A 23526-nucleotide genomic window follows, 5' to 3' on the forward strand; every position below is an offset into this window, starting at 1 on the left:
ATTAATAAAATATTGAATATTAACACAAGCCCTACGGTAAGTATAAAGAATAATATATTTTAAAATAAAATAAAATTAGTTTTAGGCTCATTTCAATTTCTATAAAACTGCTCACGTTTACAATAACCCCTGTATGCACATTTAAATTTAAGTCAAACACATGTCTGAGGAAGGGATATTTTCCCGAAATATCATGCAATATGAAACTTCCATCTGACTATGCTGACACACATAAGAACACAATGCAAGTAGAAAATAAAAAAGTTTGAAATACACGTTTATGTAATGGTGAATCGTTTCACTTTTATGTCTTAATTTGCTTCAGTTTTTATTGATCCGTTCATCTCTTCATCTTATCACTTTCTATAAACCAATTCTATATACACACACAGTGCTTCAAGCAAACTATGTTAACATCTTATTTTGTATTTTCAATATTTTTCTTGTAATGAAAATAACATTCAATTTTTACATTTTTAGATAAATACTTCCCCCGTGGAGAATCTTTCGATTACTGAAGCAAAGAGGTTGATTGAGAAAACAAAAGACAAATTACATTTGCTCATCACCAAGAAAAAATCAGATCCTGGTCGACACAAACGGCAAAACAGCCAATTAAAAGAAGATCCTGGTAAGCAATGTTCCCCCCCCCCTCGCTTTTTTTATTTATTTTACTTATTCCTTTTCCTTGTATACGGTTGCCAATAATCTATTATGACTATATGCTTTGTGTATTATTGTACCACCTTTTGTGATATCTAAGTAAATTTTAGAACTAAATAGGGCAATATTTATTTAAAAATGTAATTATTTATCTGGTGTCAAACACAAGTAAAGAAATATAGAAAATTATTTTAATCAATATTATAAGCAGCTTGTGTTGTTTAAGTCATAAATTAAATATGTTCCCAGTGTAAAAAATTTCCCTGCTGGATTAAGTATTTTCTGAAAGAAACTGATACAAATTACATTTTTTAATGTAAAGAACATGCTGGTAGCATAAAAAGTAAAAAAGTGCTAATCAGAATCAAGTATCAATTAGAGGCAATGCTATATGGGTTTATAATCAATAATCGAACTAGCTTTTCTTTATATTTTAGATTATTATATTAATTGAATAAATTGAATGAATGATTTGTTGAATTAAATTTAAATGTTTATATAAACATAAACATTATTTATTTATTTATTTTTCAAGGCTTTTGTTAATAATTTAACATTGTCTGGTGAGTATTTATCTCGTTTGCCAAAACCAACAAAGATGTTTCCATTAATTGTAATTCTAATTAAACTCTTTTTCTAGATTATGGTACACGATATGGAATCCTGAAAAGATCTCATGAAAAAGACAACATCAATCTTTATCAACCGCTTCAAAACCGAGGAATTAGAGAAGATGACGCCAATGCACTTGTATCTGGAATGCATCGGATGCACCAATCACTCGTCGAATTACCTGTTGGTGGCCCTGGGTCAACTGTGGGTGGCAGGGATCACCCTTCAGGCTCTTCACACTATGACAGCAGATATATGTACAACCAAGAGCCACCACCACCAAGACCACCACTGCCTCCAGAACTGCAAACAGGTACTTATTTTCTTTTCTTAGAGTTGGGTATTTTTTTGTATTATTTGGATTAGTTTTCATTTTTCTCACAATGTTTCGGTTGGTATAACCTCCGACCGTCTTCAGGTGTGTTCATATTGGATATTATTGGTGAATGGTGATTTTTTTTTTTTTTTTTCAAATGTGGATATGCACCTGAAAACAATCTGAGGTTACATCGGCCAAAACTTTGTGAGAAAAACAACTAAAATGAGAACAATCCGAATAATACAAAAAATATTACGTAATCGGCATCTTTATCAGCTAAAAACCAAATCAAATTTGTTCCACAGGTCCAAGTCCCCTATATATCAAGTGTGAAGTTTGTAGACCAAAAATTTACAGTACTTTCGTAAATACCATTCTGCACACAGACAGACAAGGCCACACACACATACATACATACATACGTATATTACTCGTAAAAATATGCAACCAAATAGATATATTTTAAGTTAAATATATTTTAGAATATTAAGATATCATGATAAATGAACTACAAACATGGCATGTGCTCTTCTGAGCATCAATCTATACTTTCAATCAAAACTTTCATAACAAACAATCGTCTAGCTACAATCACTATCAACAATTTCCCCCACTCTTTATCTGTAGCTAAATCTAAATGCAGATTCCATGAACAAACTTTCTTTCCTAGAACTGTCTGCCTATGGAACTTTGTTTAGTTGGCTTGCCTATGGTCGTCTTCAAGTCCAATGTAAATAAATTCTTGTTGAGCCTTAAAAAAATTGAATGATACTCAATTTCTAATACTAACAGTTACTATACTGTTGTCCCAGTGACCACTGTACACTCATTAACCTTTATCTTTCAGTGAACTTTGGGCCTTGATAAGTGATGACTCCCTTTATAAAAAAAAAAAAAAATTAAATAAAACGACATGATCAATTTACATGATTTTTAGAATATAACATTTTTGTTCCATCATGAGTGCATAAATCATACAGTTTTTTTTATTTTATTATTTTTTTTAATATAGGAGGAATTCTGGAGAAAAATATTTAATGGTTAAATATTTTTCTTAATTTGAGTTTATTCTTTGCAAAGATTATAGAACCATATCCATCGGAATGTTATTCATCTTCACAGTAGAATTAAACATATCACAGAACTTATTGTTGGACGGATTTAGTTGTCTGGATTCCCATTAGTTGTATGCACATTTTAACAAAGCTGTACCATGACAGTATATAAAGCCTAGGAAGTTTCTGAGACCCCTTTCTGATGTAGCTTTCAAAGATTTGTGGTATGTTTCTCCTCCATCTTCTATTGGATTTACTCTTTGCACATTTGGACTAAAGTTAAACATACCTGATGAAGGGAAATTTTTCCGAAATATCATACAATACATAACTTCTATCTGACCAGACTGATGCAAGGAAGAACACAATGCAAGTATAAAATATTAAAAAAATACATATATACTGTTATTAATATAAGGTGCATCTGCTTATTTCATTGTCATATCTTCATTTGCTTCAATTTGTGTCACTCTTACACCTCTGCATTGTATTGCCTTCTATAAATTCGTTTATATACACACTACATAATGCTTCAAGCAAACTACATTAACCTTCTTTTCCTCTTTCAGATTTACCACCGCGCCCCCCAACACCAAGCAAAGAATATTTACGCCCTGATGATTTCTATGGTCCGTCAGTTGAACGTGATGGATTCTATAGTGACGTAGAAAGTCGTGGTCGTTTGCAGGAGAACCCGTACGAGCTGAGAGAGGATAGATATGGCATGTCCCCACGGCATCGGCATGATAACAGACATGCTGAAGTTCTATCAGAAGAAAACTACATTCGACACAGCCCGAAAAGTCGAAGGCAGTCATACGCAAAGGGTCCTACTGAAAGTGAATCACACATTGATGTTGGATTCAGTCGACCATATCCAGATGAGTAAGTCATGTGTGCGTCTGTGTGTGTGTTTCTGTACGAATTCATTCCCTATGGACTCTGAAATGACTGAGTCAATTTTTATGGAATTTCATACAAATGTACTTTATGTATCTGGCAGTGTTCTTAGATAGGTTTTGTATCGAAAAGTCTTTGATAAGTATCGATAATCAATAATCGAAAAAAAAATCTGGTGAAAGTTGGAACGAGTGATTTTTTAATAAAATTAACATTTTATACAGACTAACATCACAAGTGCATTTGAGAAGTTTTATTATCACACAAGCAGAAAGGTCTGGCATATAAAATCAACAGTAGGTTCTTTTATATGAGAGGAGCGTGTTTGAAATGAATGTTATTGTATAGAGCACAAATGAACCATAATACTTGACTTTTGCATTTTAAACTTCAATTTATGTCATTATTTATAAAAACATTATTTTATAAAATCAACAGTAGGTTCTCTACAGTGCAATATTTACTACAATGCATTGTGGACTAAGTCACTGCGTAGATGCATGTGAAGCTTCCTCACGATTCACCATGACACAGCAGGCAGTCGATTGATTTGATTTGACTGAAAAGTGGGTAATTTCAGAGGATTTCGATGGCAATAAAAATATAGTATTCTGAAATATTCATTGATCATCATTCAATCTCGGGCAATGTTGGGTCTTTCTGCTAGTTAATTATATAACTATTTTACATGGTGACATACTCCTCCTTCTCTCACTGTTTTTTTTATAACACTTAGTATTTTTTGACTGGATTAGTCTCCTTGCTGCTTCAGTTGCAAAAAGACTTGGGTAGAAATTCCAGTCCAGGATTCGTTCGCAATACTCGGTGTAATGATTTTGGCCTAATTTATTGGCCTTTTATCTGTTGAACTGAAGTATTAGTCCTGTTGTCCCCTGATCGGGGAATGTCAAATAGTGATAAAATACTGTTGGACATTAATGCCAGAAACTTGGTGGACAAGTTAGGCATAAAGTGAAGTTATTTTGCACCAAATATGTTTGTACTGCAGAAAGAATTTTAAATTTTGTTAAAGATTCCATTATCTGCATTTTTGGAAAGAGAGGTCATTGAGCTTATTGATTCTTTTGATATATACGTCATTTTTGTGTTGAATTATTCAACATAAGTGATAACACTATTGAAGCTTACATACATTTAATATTGATTCTGTTTGGGGTTTGGAAGCACGGTACGATTATGAATTATCCCCGGTATCAAATAATCTTTATACCCTGTGAAATTTACTTTATGTATGAAAACCAAAGAGGGGAGATATGAAATATGAGAAATATTTGGAATCAAGTCTCCCCTTGCTGTTATTTCAGATCATTTGAAAGCATAACAGCAAGTTTTAGTCTCCCCCTCCATCAAGGCCACAGGTTTTGGGGAAATCTCAGATATTTTGTAATTCATATGCAAAACTAGGAAAACAAATGACTATGATTAAAACATTGGTAAAGGTGCAGTATCTTTCCATCCACAAAAAATCATTTAAAATTACCACTGTTGCAGGTTTTTGAGAGTATTGAAAACGAAAATAACGTTTAAAATTTCAGGAAATGAGTAGTTTCTAAGATATGAAGATATTATTGTTTTCAAACGTGGGGGATCACTTTTCTATATTAATTTAACGTAAAATGGACACCCACTTTATAGCTACATTTTTTGGGCGGGGTGGAGGTGGGTGTAGTGTCTTTAGATTTTTTTTTAGACCAACACAAAACCCGCCTTAAAAAACTTGTTTTCTATAGCTTTTTGGGTGTGCAGAAAATGAATATCGCATTTAAATTTTCCGCAAATAAGTATTTTTCTGCTTATTAAGCAATGTAATTCTTTGTTATAAGTGGTGGGTATTGTATGCGCAAACGCATGCATATTTTTACTTAATACCCGGAAAAATACTTATTTGTGGAAAATTTAGATCCTCTTAATGTGAGATCTTAAGCACAAATGTGACATAACCCACTATACAATTCAGGTCATCACCTTTCCAATGAGCCTTCATTTGTTAAATTCTGATCATTAGTTCCTGAGATTTGGAACTTATAAAATTGCCAAAAAAGTTGGCACATATATATATATATATAGCCGAATTGAATATTGAAATGTTCATGTCTTTGGTTCTATGCGACAAAACTACATGAAAATTTGCAGGCTTTTTGAAGATTATAATACTATTCTATTTTATGGCAATTGATAAAAAGAACCTATATTTTCAAAGCAATAAAATATGCTCAAATTTGCCTACATTTGTTCATATAGTGTCCTGGCAAGCCAGCTTTAGTTTTTCTGCTTTGGAATGAATTTTGCTTAAGGTTTTATTTTTTTGCTTCGTTGTCTCCCTTGTGGCCTTGCGGGGCCACTAAGATATATATATATATATATATATATATATATATATATATATATATATATATATATATATATATATATATATATATATATAGGAAATGCAAACATACAACACTTTTTTTATTTTTTTTCTTGAGAGGAGGGGCAGAATATTCCATATTCTGTAACACTTAAACCTATCATCAAAATAATTTTGTTTGTTGTGAGTTCTATTTGATTTTTGAATTACATGATTTAGAAAATACACTTTGCATCAAGAGTAAAAAAAACATTTTTATTTTTGTTTTTAGCCGTTACATCGAAAAGAGGCAAAATGTTAGGTGAGTTTGTTTATTTTTTTTATTTGTTTTTTTTTTTATTTGGTTATGATAACCTAAAAAATAACGTCTTTTAACTTTTGAGTTTTGATCATTCATTGTTTTTTTTTTTAATATATCGAATTGATTTTTAGAACTGATCCCAGATATGTGAGCTTTCGAAAGGACCCTGAAGTTGGGCTTGGTCTACGACTCGCTGGAGGAAATGCCACTGGAATATTTATTGCTTCAGTTCATCCTGGTAGTGGGGCTGAAAAGGAAGGTCTTGTTGAAGGGGACCAAATACTGAAGGTTTGTAATAAAATTTAATTCTGTTAAAGATTGATAATGTATGGCTGGCACTTCAATGGTAAACTTAGGCCAATGCCAAACTTGCTGGATCTTAGGGTTATGAAATTTGCAGGAATTAAGAGACGTTGAGGAGAGGTCAAATTACAGTTGTAATCTGTTTTTTTTTATTATACATTTTGTTAACTTTAATTTCCATTATTGCAAGTTTTCATGGATTAAAGAAAAACAAAAAAATTGTGAATGTAAAAGTAATTTGGCTTCTACTCTATTTGTTGTGAACTATGTCAGTCAGGATAAATGATGGCAACCTTTTGTCTAATAAGATAATTGGGTTTTGCATCTAGTTTGCTGTGGCTATAAATTAAAAGCTGAAGTTGCCTCTCCGGATGCAGGCCTGGGCAGATAAGGAGACCCAGTTTTTCGCAGTTACCTCTTAGCGTTGCAGACAAAGTCCAACAGTTGGAGCCAGTGCAGCTGAAGGAGCTACGGAGAAGGTGTTGCAGTGCTTCATTATCCGCCTCAACTCCAAACCAAATTTTATGTTGGGTTTACTCCCTCAGCCTTAGATTACTTTAATATTATCATGCCTAGGAGTAATATACACTTTGATATTATCATGCCTAGGAGTAATATACACTTTAATATTATCATGCCTAGGAGTAATATACACTTTGATATTATCATGCCTAGGAGTAATATACACTTTAATATTATCATGCCTAGGAGTAATATACACTTTAATATTATCATGCCTAGGAGCAATATACACTTTAATATTATCATGCCTAGGAGTAATATACACTTTAATATTATCATGCCTAGGAGTAATATACACTTTAATATTATCATGCCTTAGAGTATCTCATAATTCGAATATCCTGCAACAACTATTTCAGCTGATTATTTGTATTATTTGGATTTTTCAGACTGCTGTTCTCATCTTGAATGTCACTTTAACGTTTCGTTTGATGGAACCTCCGACCTTCTTCAGGTGTATATTGTCAAACTCGAGAATCTACATGGAATTTTGAACGGAACCCTTTAATTACTTCACAAGGGTAGTACGCTCTCATTCCATCAGCCGTGACTGGATAGAGATCTTAGGTAAATCGTAATTGTATTTTTCGTATGCAGATTCTTGAGTTTGACAAGATACACCTGAAGAAGGTCAGACATCAACCGAAATATTTTGTTTTCAGTGATCCGACTTTATTGTTTCTGGTAGCTTTTTCCATCTGCTTATGTAACCATGTCAAAAGAAGGCAACAGAAAGTTAGGTTAGGTTCTGTATAAGTATAAAGACTTTTGTAAACCCATAACTTCACTCATATAATCTGTGTTTTACAGTTTTCACCACAGCCATATGTTTTTTGAAATCTGATCTCTTTAATACTTACATGCTTAAGAGTGTTTCATAATTATGAACATCCTGCAACAGGTATTTCAGCTGGTGTTACATATGCATAATTGATGTAACTTTACTATAGTGTGTCATCCAACCCAATTGTGTATTTTTGGAATGGCATTTCAGGGGAAAACATTATGTATTTATGTGTCATGTCGAAATTAGTATAAATTCCAAAATTTACAAAACATTGTCCAGTAGAAAGCTGTGCTAGTGCTAATTTTCAGAAAAGAAAAAAGTCTGTAGTATTATCGAGAATAAGCAAGATGGCCGACTTGAAAGTAGTTATCTCCCCCTGATTTCAAGCATCTAAAGAGTTAATTTACAGTGAGATTGCAACTTTGAAAAATTCTGTTTTTACTTATTATTTTTTTACGGAGCCATTTTTTTGTAATTTTTGGAATTTATACTAATTTTGGCATGAACATGTAAGTACATAATGTTTTTTTCTGAAATGAATTTTTTTCGAGGACACAATATAGTAAAGTTGCACAGCATAATTTGTACATGATATAATGTTACATTGTTACTACTTTGTTTTTTTAATTTTTTTTTTCAAGGTAAATGATGTGGAAATAACTGGAATGACGCGCGAAGAAGCAGTTACATATTTGCTTGGTGTTGAGGGGCAAGTAACCATTTGCGTACAGTATCGAAAAGATGGTAAGTTTCGTATCATGTCATCGTTTCTGTATTATTGTAATATTTTGCAAGAATTTGAAGAAGAAAAATATAATTTAAAAGAAATGGTAATCGAAACGAATAAACCCGTATCATCTTGACAGCTCCTCTTCTTCTACCAATTATTATATAAATTGCCCCCAACCTTTGGAGATGGACTTATTGGTGTCTACACTGTATTAAATTATTTCATGCGAATTTAGCATAAATATATATATACATATAGTACGAAAATATATATTATTTCAAATTTAGTTAGAATAAATTATAATTGCTCCTTCTAATCGGATACAGCTTTTTTGTTTTGTCCTGATAGGGTTGATTTATTATTGAAAAGATATTTTTCAGGTTCATTTATTACTATATATATATATATATATATATATATATATATATATATATATTAGGAGATATATGTGGTAAAATAAAAACAAGCATAAAAAGTGCTCAATACATTAGTAGAGCCAAATATTTTTTTTATTATTACAACCTCAAGTGTATTAATTCAATTCATTACAAATTGTTTCAATAGACAGGATAAAAATTATCCGTCCATATCGTCAGATGATTCAAGTTAAAATAAAAAAGGAAAAATATGTCTTTTTGTAATTACATATGGATATCCATATGTAATCACAAAAAATCTTTCCTTTTTATTTTAACTTTATATATATTCAAAATATATATTCAAAGAGAAAATATATATTAATTTTGCTTGCAAAGAAATCTTTTTATTTAATCAAATAAAACCAATATTCTTTTGGAAGTATGCAACATATTTTCTTAGCTGACATTATAATAAGTCACACCAGAATGTTGGATTTCATAACTATTAATATCAAGCATCACTGGAAAAAAAACAACAAAAAGCAAACTGTAGTATTATTGAGGATAGTAAAAAAGTGTTTATTTAGAATTACACTTGAAAAAAAACAAAAATGCAGAAAATCGTTATGATGAGCATACTCGTAATAGAATGGAGATATCATATTCCAAAAATCACATAAATTGATCAAAAAGTTTATGCTTTTTAGCTATTAAAAAGTTTTAATTATTTTGAGTACAAACAAAATCTCTGTAGTCAAATTGAATTGTCTCGTTTTTAATTTAGGCAAAATTTTAAACAATATAACTTGTCCTGGCCTCCTCTTCACTTTCTCATAAAATTTGATTTTCTTAATTAAAAAAACAAAAAAAGAAAACTACTTGATCAATTTATGTGATTTTTGGAATATGTTATCTTTGTTCCATGACGAATACGTACATCATACAGATTTTTCTGTATTTTATTTTTTTTTTTTTTAACTAAATGTAATTGTAAATAAGCACAAAAAAAAAAATAAAACAAACCAAGATAAATCCAATTTCTTCCAAATCTGGTTCAACGCATCTTAAGTAACATTTTTTTTTTTTTTTTTTGCAAATATATATATATATTTTTAAATATCTGAAATATGTTATTGGATTATTTGAACCACTGTTTTCATCTCAGATGATTATTTGAACCACTGTTCTCATTCACAATGTTCCTAAATTTCTCTTGATTCAGTTGATCTTCATATTGCTTCTCTATATTATTTTGTGAATCTTAAATTTTGTTTTATTTACAGAATACGATTTGATAATGGCTAGTCATGAAGCTGGAGACTCCTTTTATGTGAAGTGAGTACCATGATTTTGTCACGACACACACTTTTAATACTTATTTTATTCTTTTAACAAAATCATGATTTTTCGTCCTAACTTGACCCAGGGAAACTTATTCTACATATGCACATATGTAGCAAAAAATTAGTCTATTCAAGTATTTTTTTACTTGAATTAATCCTTAAAAATATATGGTTTACTAATGATCCTTCCCATAATGCACCTCATCTTCAGAAATGTGAGATCAAAATTTTTATTTATTTAACTGTAATTGTTTTTGTTTTATTTTGATGGGGGATTAAAATTTATAATTGGAAAGATTCAATGATGTAGTTTATGAATTTAAAAATATGGGTGCTTACTTAGGATTAAACCTATTTTCAAAACGAAAATATAAAACTATCTTTAAAAGACTTTGATATGCTGTTAAAAATTAATTCCAACAAATAACAATTACCTCAGCACTTACTTTTAAAGCAACATTCGTAAGAGAAAGTACAACCAAACAGACAAATATTGTACATTAATCCCAGTAATTATATATATATATATATATATATATATATGTACCTAAGCACAATAAAATTACACTTAGCTGGTGTTCTTGTTCTTTCGAGGAATGTTTGTCCTCAAATTTATTTTCTTTTTCAAAGTGTTAGTAATATGAAGCGACGTCATTAAAATGCTAACCTTTACTGTTTGAAAATCTTTTCCTACCTAAAAAAAAAGTTTGCTTAATTATTTATAAAAAATAACATTTGCGCAAAGTTATTATTATATTTTTTTTAATTTATTTTATTTTACTTAGCAAAATTATATTGAAGGAATATCCGTATTTCTAACAATATGTCATGGAACAAATATTTCAAAAATCTTATAAATTGATCAAGTATTTTTTTTTTTTTTTTTTAACGAATCAAATTTTATGATCAAGTGGGTCTTGCAATATTTTATAAGGGGGAGATAACTCAATTCGAACTATCAAGATCAAAATCAGCCTTGTAATGCATACAATTTCTAATAAAAATCATAAAAAAGATTTTCTACATTAAAAAAAAATCTACTTGATCAGTTTTTTTTTTTTTTTTACATAAACGTCACCACTTATCAAGGCCGATAGGCCACTCAAGGATAAGAGTTAAAGAGTGTACAGTAGTCAAAAGTACAATATAGTAATCGATAGTAATGGAAGTTCGGTAAATTTGTTAACTTAAGTGGAACGGCTCCTCAGAAATTTGTTCACATTGGACTTGAAGACAACCATATTATAGAAAGCAGGAAAACGGAAGACAATTCCACAGGCGTGCAGTTCTAAGAAAGAAGCTTTGATCATGGAATCTATGTTTAGGTTTAGGCACAGATAAAGAGTGGGGAAAATTATTGATGTTTTCAGCTAGTCTAGTGTTTCTTGTGAAAGTTTGGCGAGGGGGGACCATAGATTGAAGCTCAGTTGAACACTTTCCAGGAAAATAACGATAAAGCAGAGACAAAACTCGCAACATCTCTTCTGTGAGACAGAGGTTGCAGCGAAGAGAAAAGGACATCTCCCACCAGGCCACGAAATCTATTTTGAACCCTATCAAGGCAGGACAAGTCTTTTCTAGCAGCTCCTGCCCATATGTGGCAACAGTACTCCATCCTTGGACGTATCTGGCTCTTATATAGATAGAGAATTGCATCAGCAGTGAGATATCTACTGGATCGATAGAAGGATCCGACCATTTTTCCAGCGGCCTTGGCAACAGATTTGATGTACGTATTCCATTTAAGATCAGGAGTAAATGTCAAGCCCTGAAGCCTGTCAAAACTTGAGGCCTCCCCAAAACAAGAGCCATTCATTTTAATTGATGCCAGATGGGGATCAGAACGTTGGAATAGAACTTCTTTCTTTGATGGGTATGTGTATCATAAAAATTTTCTGGAATTTAGTTTTTAAAAATAGTTTGAATTCTAAATGAGAGCCAAAATATGATTGTGCAATAAAATCTACCAGGCATCATACAGAATAATGAAATTTAACTCGAATTTGAATTTTAAATAGTTTAATTTTTTTTTTTAATCTCTTAAATTAATAAATGACTAGCACGACCCACGGAAATTCCACGTAATGAGCAAAATATTTGATCAACAAATATGATTCGATAAAGCTGATGTTTTTCCGGATAGCACAAAAACTTAGTTTTTTGGACAGAAAAACCAATAACACAGCAAATATGTGTTTATAAACATTTCTATGAAAATAGTGTCCATTGTATTTTAAAACTTGAGCCAAATGAGATAAATAAATACCATGAAAGTAATATTGTGCTACAATCAAAATCCCATTCTAAGAAACAATCTTTAATTTATTCCTTTGGTCAAGTGCCTCTTAGAAGACAATGTTCTTATTTTTTCCCTATTTCTTTTGAATGTTCCCTTTTTTGCATAATGTTTTGCTGAATTCTTTCTTTTGTAATGAACTTTTGCTTTGTCGAAATTACTAAGAGTTCTTTTCTCACGCCATTACAACAATGATCATATATTATTATTATGATGATATTTGAAAACTCATATTCTTGCCCAGGATTATCAGATTAGTCTTCAAAAAAGGCCACATTTAAAGAATTTGGCCTTTTTTTTAAGCAGTTTGGCCTTCAAAAGTTGTATTTGGCCTTTTTTTAAGCGTAATGAACAGACTAAGTAAGGAACAAGCAGAATATTATATAGATAAGAAATGTATAAGATTTTACTCTCATTTTCTTTTTTTTTTTTTCAAGTCGGATTTTTAAATTTAAACTTATTCATTGTAATTTTTTTATTATTAACTATTTTAAAAAAATTTTTAATTGATTTTTACTTTTAAAATTTTACAAATTGTGTTTACACAGATCCAATATCAGATTGGATAATTTTATGAACAGCGATAGAAAAAAAAAATTATTTTTTAAATAGGATTAAAAAAAAAAAAAAATTATTTTTTAAATAGGATTAAAAAAAAAAAAATTATTTTTTAAATAGGATTAAAAAAAAAAAAAATTATTTTTTAAATAGGATTAAAAAAAAAAAATTATTTTTTAAATAGGATTAAAAAAAAAAAATTATTTTTTAAATAGGATTAAAAAAAAAAATTATTTTTTAAATAGGATTAAAAAAAAAAATATTTTTTAAATAGGATTAAAAAAAAAAATTATTTTTTAAATAGGATTAAAAAAAAATTATTTTTTAAATAGGATTAAAAAAAAATTATTTTTAAATAGGATTAAAAAAACAAAATTATTTTTTAAATAGGATTAAAAAAAAAAAATTATTTTTTTAATAGGATTAAAAAAAAATTATTTTTTTAATAGGATTAAAAAAAAAATTATTTTTTAAATAGGATTAAAAAAAAAATTATTTTTTAAATAGGATTAAAAAAAAAAATTATTTTTTAAATAGGATTAAAAAAAAAATTATTTTTTAAATAGGATTAAAAAAAAATATTATTTTTTAAATAGGATTAAAAAAAAAAAATTATTTTTTAAATAGGATTAAAAAAAAAAAAAATTTTTTTTTACATTTTTATTTCCATGTCACCATTTATCATATTTTCAATTTAACGTTTGTTTTATACGATGACATGCAATGTAAAAGCTGTAAGAAATTAACTTTCTAACTAATCTATCTCTGGCTAGGTCTTTCCCTTAAGTCCATTTTTCTTACTTTCTCCCATGTGAACTGAACCTGCTACCTCAACTGTTCTTTATCTATTAACCTTTAATTGCCATTGCTCCCAGGTCCACTCTGACCCGGAGTGGTAGTACCTGTTAGGGTCCCAACTATGGGTTAAATAGAATACAACTTAAAAAACAAATATACTATATTAAAAAATCGTTCTTCAAAATCACCAGATTCGGCATTAAATAACCTGAAAAGGGTTGATATGCCGTAAAACAAAACAACCAACCAACTATTAACCTAAGAATTTTCATTTATTTTTTCAACATGGTCAAATCATTGAGTTCTCTCATATATCTCCGATAAATAGTATATTAAAAGTAATTCAATTTATAATAATTGTCTGTATTTTTGAGATGAGGTGTTTTCATTGTTTGAGATTGTCGGACTGACTTCCTCATCTTGGTTGATATCGTCACAACATTTCGGCCGTTTTTGCCCTCCGGCCTTTATCAGGTGTTTTGTAACGAACTGGGGAACCGTTTGTTAGGAGTCTCGAACCCAACCCTTTATTATTATTACAGGGGTACCATGTTCGGACTCCAGCTAGGCTCTGGGACATAGTTGCTGATTTTCTGTTTTGAATGTTACTTTTCACTGCCTTCATTAGGGATTGAACTCAGCACCTTTGGTAACTGTAAACTTTGATACAACGTCTAGGACCACTCGGCCATATGTCACTAAGTTCGTTACAAAACACCTGATGAAGGCCGGAGGGCAAAACGGCCGAAACGTTGTGACGATATCAACCAAGCTGAGGAAGTCAGTGTGACAATCTCAATCAATTCAATTTATAAATTATGTAAATATGAGTAAAACGTGTGGACACACGTGAAGTTGTCTCATAATTCGGTGCTTATTCAGACTGCCACTTATGGTGGCAATTAAAAGTAAAGAAAAGTCTATGATTTACGTACTAGTCACGGGATAAAGATGAAAAATTTCCAAAAATCACAAAATTTGATCAAGTATTTTTTTTTATTCAAGAAAATCAAATTTTATTCTTGTTTTGATATGGGTGAAAAAAAGTGCCATCAAATTGCTGAACAAAAGCAGACAATTCTGATGCATGTGGAAACTGAAAATAATCACTGATTACCTCCCCCTTATGTTCTCGAGAAAAACATGGCCTTGTCTGTCATTTATTGGTAAAAAAAACAACAACTTTGTTTTTTGGAAATAAAAAAAAAACTACTTGATCAATTTTTATGATTTTTGGAATATGAAATTCTCATTTCGTGACAAGTAGGTACAATGTAAAAATTTTCCTTCATTTTTATTTATCGTGTTTATCACTATGAGTGCCAATCTGAATAAGCACTCACAATTTTATTAATATAGTTACCATAATCCAAGGGACACAACTCTGCTTGCTACTCTTTGTACTATTTAAAAAAATTTTTTTTTAGAAAAATGACATTAGAAAATTTGGTACTTATATAGTATTAACGGGGGGGTACCCGGCGTTGCGCGGATGTTCGGAGGTTTGCGTGGTTTTGGGTAAATCAAAACTCTGGAGGGGGGGGGGGGTTAAAATTAAAAAAAAGTTTTGGTAGGTAAGTATGAGGATCGAACCCGAACACTTGAGGCAAAGTTAGAAATTAAAGTGTGAAAAAAAACGTGCGACGTTAACCATTGGGCCACCGCGAAATACTAACGGAAACACATTTGAATTTATTTATTTATTTAAGTATTAAAAACAGAATTGACACGTGGCCGCAATAAAAATTAACTCTGCTGCTTCTATTTGACCTCATTAATTAATTAATAACTTTTGCTGCGGGACAGCTTTTGGGTTTGTTTACTCAACTTTGGTTGGTTGGAAACCGGCTCCCCATTCCTAAGATGTTGGGGAGGGGGAAACCAGCACCCCATTGTCCAGATTGAATAGCAATTGTCTGATATAAGGAGTTTGGCCCCACATTGATCAAAGCTGATTGCTTTCTGGACGTTTCGGCAAAAGCCGAGAACACGACCCGTTTGAATTTAGTTTCACTGTATTTATTCTAAAAAGCAGAACAAACAGGGGACAGAGCGAAATAGCACGAATCTCATAAAAATCGACGTAAATAAATCTAGAGGCGACCCGTGTTCCCAAATCCTAGATATTATTATCTAGGGGCTATATAAACAGTTCTAAGAGATAGTAACCACCCCGGGAGCGTCGGCGAAAAAAGCCTTTTTGAGACATACAAAAAATGTGCGCACGCATTTGCCTTTTATATATATAGACTAGCAGGGCTACCCGGCGTTGCCCGGGACCGTATAAACAATGAAAACAACAAAAGCAAGTATTGAACATATGTTTTATTCTTAGGGGAGAGGAATCTTTCAGGGTGAGAGAGAGAGAGAAGATAAAGAGTGTGAGAGAGAGGCAGAAGAGAAAGTTGTTCCATCCTCTTTCCCAAATTTGAATACTGTGCACGTTTGAACTCTCATCGTCGAGTTGATGCTCGAGTTGCCTATTGGCCTTGATAAGTGCTAATATAGAGAGAAGAGAAACAGGGTGAGAGAGAGAGAGAAGATAAAGGGTGTGAGAGAGAGGCAGAAGAGAAAGTTGTTCCATCCTCTTTCCCAAATTTGAATACTGTGCACGTTTGAACTCTCATCGTCGAGTTGATGCTCGAGTTGCCTATTGGCCTTGATAAGTGCTAATATAGAGAGAAGAGAAACAGGGTGAGAGAGAGAGAGAAGATAAAGAGTGTGAGAGAGAGGCAGAAGAGAAAGTTGTTCCATCCTCTTTCCCAAATTTGAATACTGTGCACGTTTGAACTCTCATCGTCGAGTTGATGCTCGAGTTGCCTATTGGCCTTGATAAGTGCTAATATAGAGAGAAGAGAAACAGAGTGAGAGAGAGAGAGAAGATAAAGAGTGTGAGAGAGAGGCAGAAGAGAAAGTTGTTCCATCCTCTTTCCCAAATTTGAATACTGTGCACGTTTGAACTCTCATCGTCGAGTTGATGCTCGAGTTGCCTATTGGCCTTGATAAGTGCTAATATAGAGAGAAGAGAAACAGGGTGAGAGAGAGAGAGAGAGAAGATAAAGAGTGTGAGAGAGAGGCAGAAGAGAAAGTTGTTCCATCCTCTTTCCTAAATTTGAATACTGTGCACGTTTGAACTCTCATCGTCGAGTTGATGCTCGAGTTGCCTATTGGCCTTGATAAGTGCTAATATAGAGAGAAGAGAAACAGGGTGAGAGAGAGAGAAGATAAAGAGTGTGAGAGAGAGGCAGAAGAGAAAGTTGTTCCATCCTCTTTCCCAAATTTGAATACTGTGCACGTTTGAACTCTCATCGTCGAGTTGATGCTCGAGTTGCCTATTGGCCTTGATAAGCGCTAATATAGAGAGAAGAGAAACAGCGTGAGAGAGAGAGAGAAGATAAAGAGTGTGAGAGAGAGGCAGAAGAGAAAGTTGTTCCATCCTCTTTCCCAAATTTGAATACTGTGCACGTTTGAACTCTCATCGTCGAGTTGATGCTCGAGTTGCCTATTGGCCTTGATAAGTGCTAATATAGAGAGAAGAGAAACAGGGTGAGCGAGAGAGAGAAGATAAAGAGTGTGAGAGAGAGGCAGAAGAGAAAGTTGTTCCATCCTCTTTCCCAAATTTGAATACTGTGCACGTTTGAACTCTCATCGTCGAGTTGATGCTCGAGTTGCCTATTGGCCTTGATAAGTGCTAATATAGAGAGAAGAGAAACAGGGTGAGAGAGAGAGAGAAGATAAAGAGTGTGAGAGAGAGGCAGAAGAGAAAGTTGTTCCATCCTCTTTCCCAAATTTGAATACTGTGCACGTTTGAACTCTCATCGTCGAGTTTATCCCCGAGTTGCCTATTGGCCTTGATAAGTGCTAATATAGAGAGAAGAGAAACAGGGGTAGAGAGAGAGAGAAGATAAAGAGTGTGAGAGAGAGGCAGAAGAGAAAGTTGTTCCATCCTCTTTCCCAAATTTGAATACTGTGCACATTTGAACTCTCATGGTCGCGTTGATGCTCGAGTTGCCTATTGGCCTTGATAAGTGCTAATATAGAGAGAAGAGAAACAGGGTGAGAGAGAGAGAGAAGATAAAGAGTGTGAGAGAGAGGCAGAAGAGAAAGTTGTTCCATCCTCTTTCCCAAATTTGAATACTGTGCACGTTTGAACTCTCATCGTCGAGTTGATGCTCGAGTTGCCTATTGGCCTTGATAAGTGCTAATATAGAGAGAAGAGAAACAGGGTGAAAGAGAGAGAGAAGAGAGTGAGAGAGAGAGAGAAATATGGTGATAGAGAGAGAGTTAGGAAAGAGGACACAAGCGGTTCTAATAAAATGTGCATCTATAGGAGATAATGCCTGGGAATGGGTGCACTGTTTTTGTTGGTTTTGAAGCTGCCTCTTCCCCCCCCGACAGTTTAACAGTGGTGTGACGTCAAGAGAAAGAGGGTGAGAGAGAGGGAAGAGTAAGTGGGTGAGAGAGAGGGAGAGAGAGAAAAAAGAGAAAGACGGTGTTGGTTTTGTGAAAAAAGTTGTTATTTACAATTGTTCGCCATTAGTGGATGTTGACGTCACGTCACGTGACATGACTAAGCGTTTTTTTTTTTACGTATGAATAACATTTTGTGTTTTAATTATAAAGTCTACACTTAATTTTATAGGAAATAATGTATATATAATAGAAAAAAAAATTTACTGGTTTTGTTGGATTCAAGTGGATCCCCCCTCCAGTTTAAGAGGTAGGAGGTCACGTGGTAATATACAAAATGGCTAGTGTAAATATAAAGATCGGTTTTATTATCGACGAATATATTGAAAGCTGAATTTTTTTATTCCTGTACATTTTTTCCTGACATTTTTCGTTAAAACTCTTGTATAAATACTTTTTTTAACCAGTTAATCACGTTGGAGACATTGTCATGAAGTTTAATAATATATAGAACGAAGGAGAAGAGAAATTACAAAAGTATCGGTAAAAGAAAGTTGTTATTTACATTTGTTCGCCATTACTGGATGTTGACGTCACATCACGTGACATGACTAAGCGTTTTTGGATCATTCAAGAATTACGTAATAACAACATTAAAATGACAGGTTTTTTGGGGGGCCCCCCTGGGAGAAAAACGATAAGTTCACCCCTTTCTACTGGTCCGTTTGACGTGAAATTTCGATATTTGTCATCCGGGATATGGGGCTTCGATATGATACCAAATTTGTCAAGTCTGGTTCCGTCTTTCAAAAGTTTTAGCGTTACAAACAAACATACATACATACACACAGACGTTTCACTTTTATATATTACTAGCAGGGCTACCCGGCGTTGCTCGGGACCGTATAAACAATGAAAAAACAAAAGCAGATATTGAACATATGTTTGATTCTTAGGGGAGAGGAATCTTTCATCTCTATGTATTATTTGTTTTATCTACCCTAGGACTGATATTGTTCATGTTTTATCCCTAGCATAGGTAATTTACAGCATGTATATGAAATTGTTTTACCTTAGGGAGAAGAGAACAGGTAATATACAACATAATGTGTCTATATTACATCCCTGGCAACGCCTAGAAACCAGCTAGAACATGTATTTCAGTCAATCTTTATTATATCCTGGGCTATGCCGGGAAACCAGCTAATCTCTTTTTAGTGACTTGACCACCAAAATACCTCCCTAAGTGTGTCCTTTCTTTTGAACTTATTAGATATAGGTATCTAGAAATGTGTGTGAAATTTTGTTGAATGCATTGTTCACTATGATTTTCTTATTGTTCTACACAATATCAACTGTAGCGAAATAACACAGTAAACTTAGTGTAGTGTTAGAATAAAGAGCAAAGGAAAAAATTAGAATCATATTTTGTAATTGCAAATCTAAATTTGCTAGCATGTACCAGTATTTGCCAGGTTGTGGAAATTTGGAACTTATAACATATGTAGTGGCCTTTTCCTAGATACCTATTGCTAAAAATTATACTTTCATTTTGTTAGAAAAATCTCTCTTCAGATGCCCTGCATCATTCAAAATAAAAACAAATATTTTTATAATTGTTTCAGTATATTGCTACACAATGTGAAAGTTTTTAACGTTTGTAAAAAAAATCATGAATGTGCTTATATTGCAAAAAAGAAAATATCAGTGCACAGTATTGAAAGTGTTTGAGATTCAAAAGTCTGTAACATTTCTACTAACTTCATAAGATGTCATGTGAGAAACTTAATTGAATATCAAGACATTATCTGAAGCGTTTTTATTTTGGTGTAACATATGTGTTTACAGTGAACCTTAACTTTTAATAAACAGATTGGTATGCAATGACATAGGCTAAGAATCTTTAAAATATATATAAATTGGAAAAATGTGTGAACAAATGAAAAAAAAATGATCCGCTCCACTTGATGACATCAAGCACAGTAATATTTTAGTGAAGAAAATATGAAATTGATGTTCAGTGATTAGTTTGGATGAATGAGAAAATGTAATTGTTTGATGCATAAAAATAACTCAGTTGCTGTATTTGATATTAAGCAGCAAAATATAGTGATTTGAATATTTGGGAAAACATCAAACCAGATTATGTAAAAAGAAAAAAAAAAGATGAAATTAGAAAATATATATTTTATGTTTATGAGTTCTGCCAATCAAAATTTTGTGGCAGAAATTGGGTGATTACCATGCAATTTTATTTTGGTAAAATTCTTAAATTATTAGAATGTTTATTATAATTTCTAATTAGTGACTTGTTATAATCAAAATCCGCCCTAAAGAGTGTCCTTTCTTTTATTAGGTATCAGAGTAGGTATCAAGATTTCTACTTCTATACAAATGTGATATTTCAGATCTGTACATAAAAAATTTGTTGAATATATAGGTTGAGAATTGTTCTGTGTCGCTCTCTCTCACACACACACGCATTCTCACTTTTATAGATATAATAGATAGATTACTCTAGATATATTTCCATATGTCTGAATACCCTATATACAAATTTTCAAATCTGTAGATAAAAAAATTTGTTGAGTATATAGGTTGAAAATTGTTCTCTCTCTCTCTCTCACACACACATTCTCAATTTTAGAGATATAATAGATAGATTATGCTAGATATATTTCCATATGTCTGAATACCCTATATACAAATTTTCTAATCTGTAGATCCAATATTTGTTGAATATATAGGTTGAAAATTGTTCTTACTCTCTCTCTCTCTCTCTGGCTACCTCACACACACATTCTAACTTTTATAGATATAATAGATAGATTATGCTAGATATATTTCCATATGTGTGAATACCCTATATACAAATTTTCTAATTTGTAGATAAAAAATTTGTAGAGTGCATAGGTTGAGAATTGTTCTCTCTATCTCTCACACACACACATTCTAACTTTTAATGATATAATAGATTATGCTAGATATATTTCGATATTTCTGAATACCCTATATATAAAAATTTGTTGAATGTATAGGTTGAGAACTGTTCTCTCTCTCTCTCTCTCTCTCTCTCTCTCGCTCACACACACACACATTCTCACTTTTATAGATATAATAGAAAGATTATCCTAGATATATTTCTATTTGTATGAATACTCTATATACAAATTTTAAAATCTGTAGATAAAGAATTTGTTGAGTATATGGGTTGAGAATTGTTCTCTCTCTCTCTCTCTCTCTCTCTCTCTCTCTCTCACACACACACACACATTCTCACTTTTATAGATATAATAGATTATGCTAGATATATTTCCATATGTCTGAATACCCTATATACAAATTTTCAAATCTGTAGATAAAAAATTTGTTGAGTATATAGGTTGAGAATTGTTCTCTCTCTCTCTATCACACACATTCTCACTTTTATAGATATAATAGACAGATTATGCCAGATATATTGAAATATGTCTGAATGCCCAATATACAAATTTTGAAATCTGTAGATAAAAAATTTGTTGTATACATAGGTTGACAATTGTCCTCTCTCTCACACACACACACATTCTCACTTTTATACATATAATAGATAGATTATGCTAGATATATTTCTATATGTCTGAACACCCTATATACAAATGTTCAAATCTGTGGATAAAAAATTTGTTGAATGTATAGGTTGAGAATTTTTATCTCTCTCTTTTTCTCTCTCTCTCTCTCGCTATCTCACACACACGCATTCTCACTTTTATAGATAAAATAGATAGATTATGCTAGATATATTTCCATATGTCTGAATACCCTATATACAAAGTTTCAAATCTGTAGATAAAAAATTTGTTGAATATATAGGTTTAGAATTGTTCTCTCTCTCTCTCTCTCACACACACATTCTAACTTTTGTAGTTATAATAGATAGATTATGCTAGATATATTTCCATATGTCTGAATACCCTATATACAAATTTTCTAAACTGTAGGTAAAAAATTTGTTGAGTATGTAGGTTAAGAATTGTTCTCTCTCTCTCTCACACACACACAAGTTCTCACTTTTATAGATATAATAGATAGATTATGCTAGATATATTTCTATATGTCTGCCTACCCTATATACAAATTTCCAAATCTGTGCCCAAAAATGTGTGGAATATATAGGTTGAGAATTGTTCTCTCTCTCTCTCTCTCTCACACATATTCTCACTTTTATAGGTTATATAGGTTGAGAATTTTTTGCTCTTTCCATCACTCACATTCACACTTTTATAGATATAATACATAGATTATGCCAGATATATTTACATATGTCTGAATACCCAATATACACATTTTCAAATCTGTAGATAAAAAATTAGTTGAATATATAGGTTGAGAATTGTTCTCTCTCTCTCTCTTTCTCTCTCTCTCACACACACATTCTCACTTTTATAGATATAATAGATAGATTATGCTAGATATATTTCCATACGTCTGAATACCCTATATCCAAATTTTCTAATATGTAGATAAAAAATTTGTTGAATATATAGGGTGAGAATTTTCCTTCCTCTCTTTCTCTCTCTCTCTTTCTCACACACACACAAGCTGAAAATTGTTCTCTCTCTCTCTCTGACTCTCTCTCTCTCTCACACACACACACACATGGTCATTTTATAGATATAATAGATAGGTTATGCTAGATATATTTCTATATGTCTGAATACCCTATATACAAATTTTTAAATCTGTAGATAAAAAATTTGTTGAGTATATAGGTTGAGAATTGTTCTTTCTCTCTCTCTCACACACACATTCTCACTTTTATAGATATAATAGATTATGCTAGATATATTTCCAAATGTCTGAATACCCTATATACAAATTTTCAAATCTGTAAAGATAGAATTTGTTGAATATATAGGTTGAGAATTGTTCTCTCTCTCTCTCTCTCTTTCACACACATTCTCACTTTTATAGATATAATAGATAGATTATGCTAGATATATTTCCTTATGTCTGAATACCCTATATACAAATTATCAAATCTGTAGATACAAAATTTGTTGAGTATATAGGTTGAGAATTGTTCTCTCTCTCTCTCTCTCTCACTCACTCACTCACTCACTCACTCACTCACAAACACACACACACATTCTACCTTTTATAGATATAATAGATTATGCTAGATATATTTCCATATGTCTGAATACCCTGTATACAAAT

General features: G+C 31.8%; 1 protein-coding gene across 1 annotated transcript in view; it reads left to right on the forward strand.

The window, feature by feature from the left end:
• LOC145280215 (tight junction protein ZO-1-like) overlaps positions 1-23526 on the forward strand; it is a 737272-nt gene that overhangs the window by 599940 nt on the left and 113806 nt on the right. Inside the window, exons 10-16 of the mRNA XM_080131991.1 lie at positions 481-631; positions 1304-1588; positions 3219-3534; positions 6192-6221; positions 6353-6509; positions 8475-8577; positions 10206-10257. Coding sequence (XP_079988117.1) covers positions 481-631; positions 1304-1588; positions 3219-3534; positions 6192-6221; positions 6353-6509; positions 8475-8577; positions 10206-10257 — 1094 coding nt within the window. The remainder of the gene's footprint in view (positions 1-480; positions 632-1303; positions 1589-3218; positions 3535-6191; positions 6222-6352; positions 6510-8474; positions 8578-10205; positions 10258-23526) is intronic.

This window comes from Euprymna scolopes, chromosome 7 (genome assembly GCF_053919585.1).
Source record: "Euprymna scolopes isolate OS-2025 chromosome 7, ASM5391958v1, whole genome shotgun sequence".
NCBI classification, from domain to species: Eukaryota; Metazoa; Mollusca; class Cephalopoda; order Sepiida; family Sepiolidae; genus Euprymna; species Euprymna scolopes.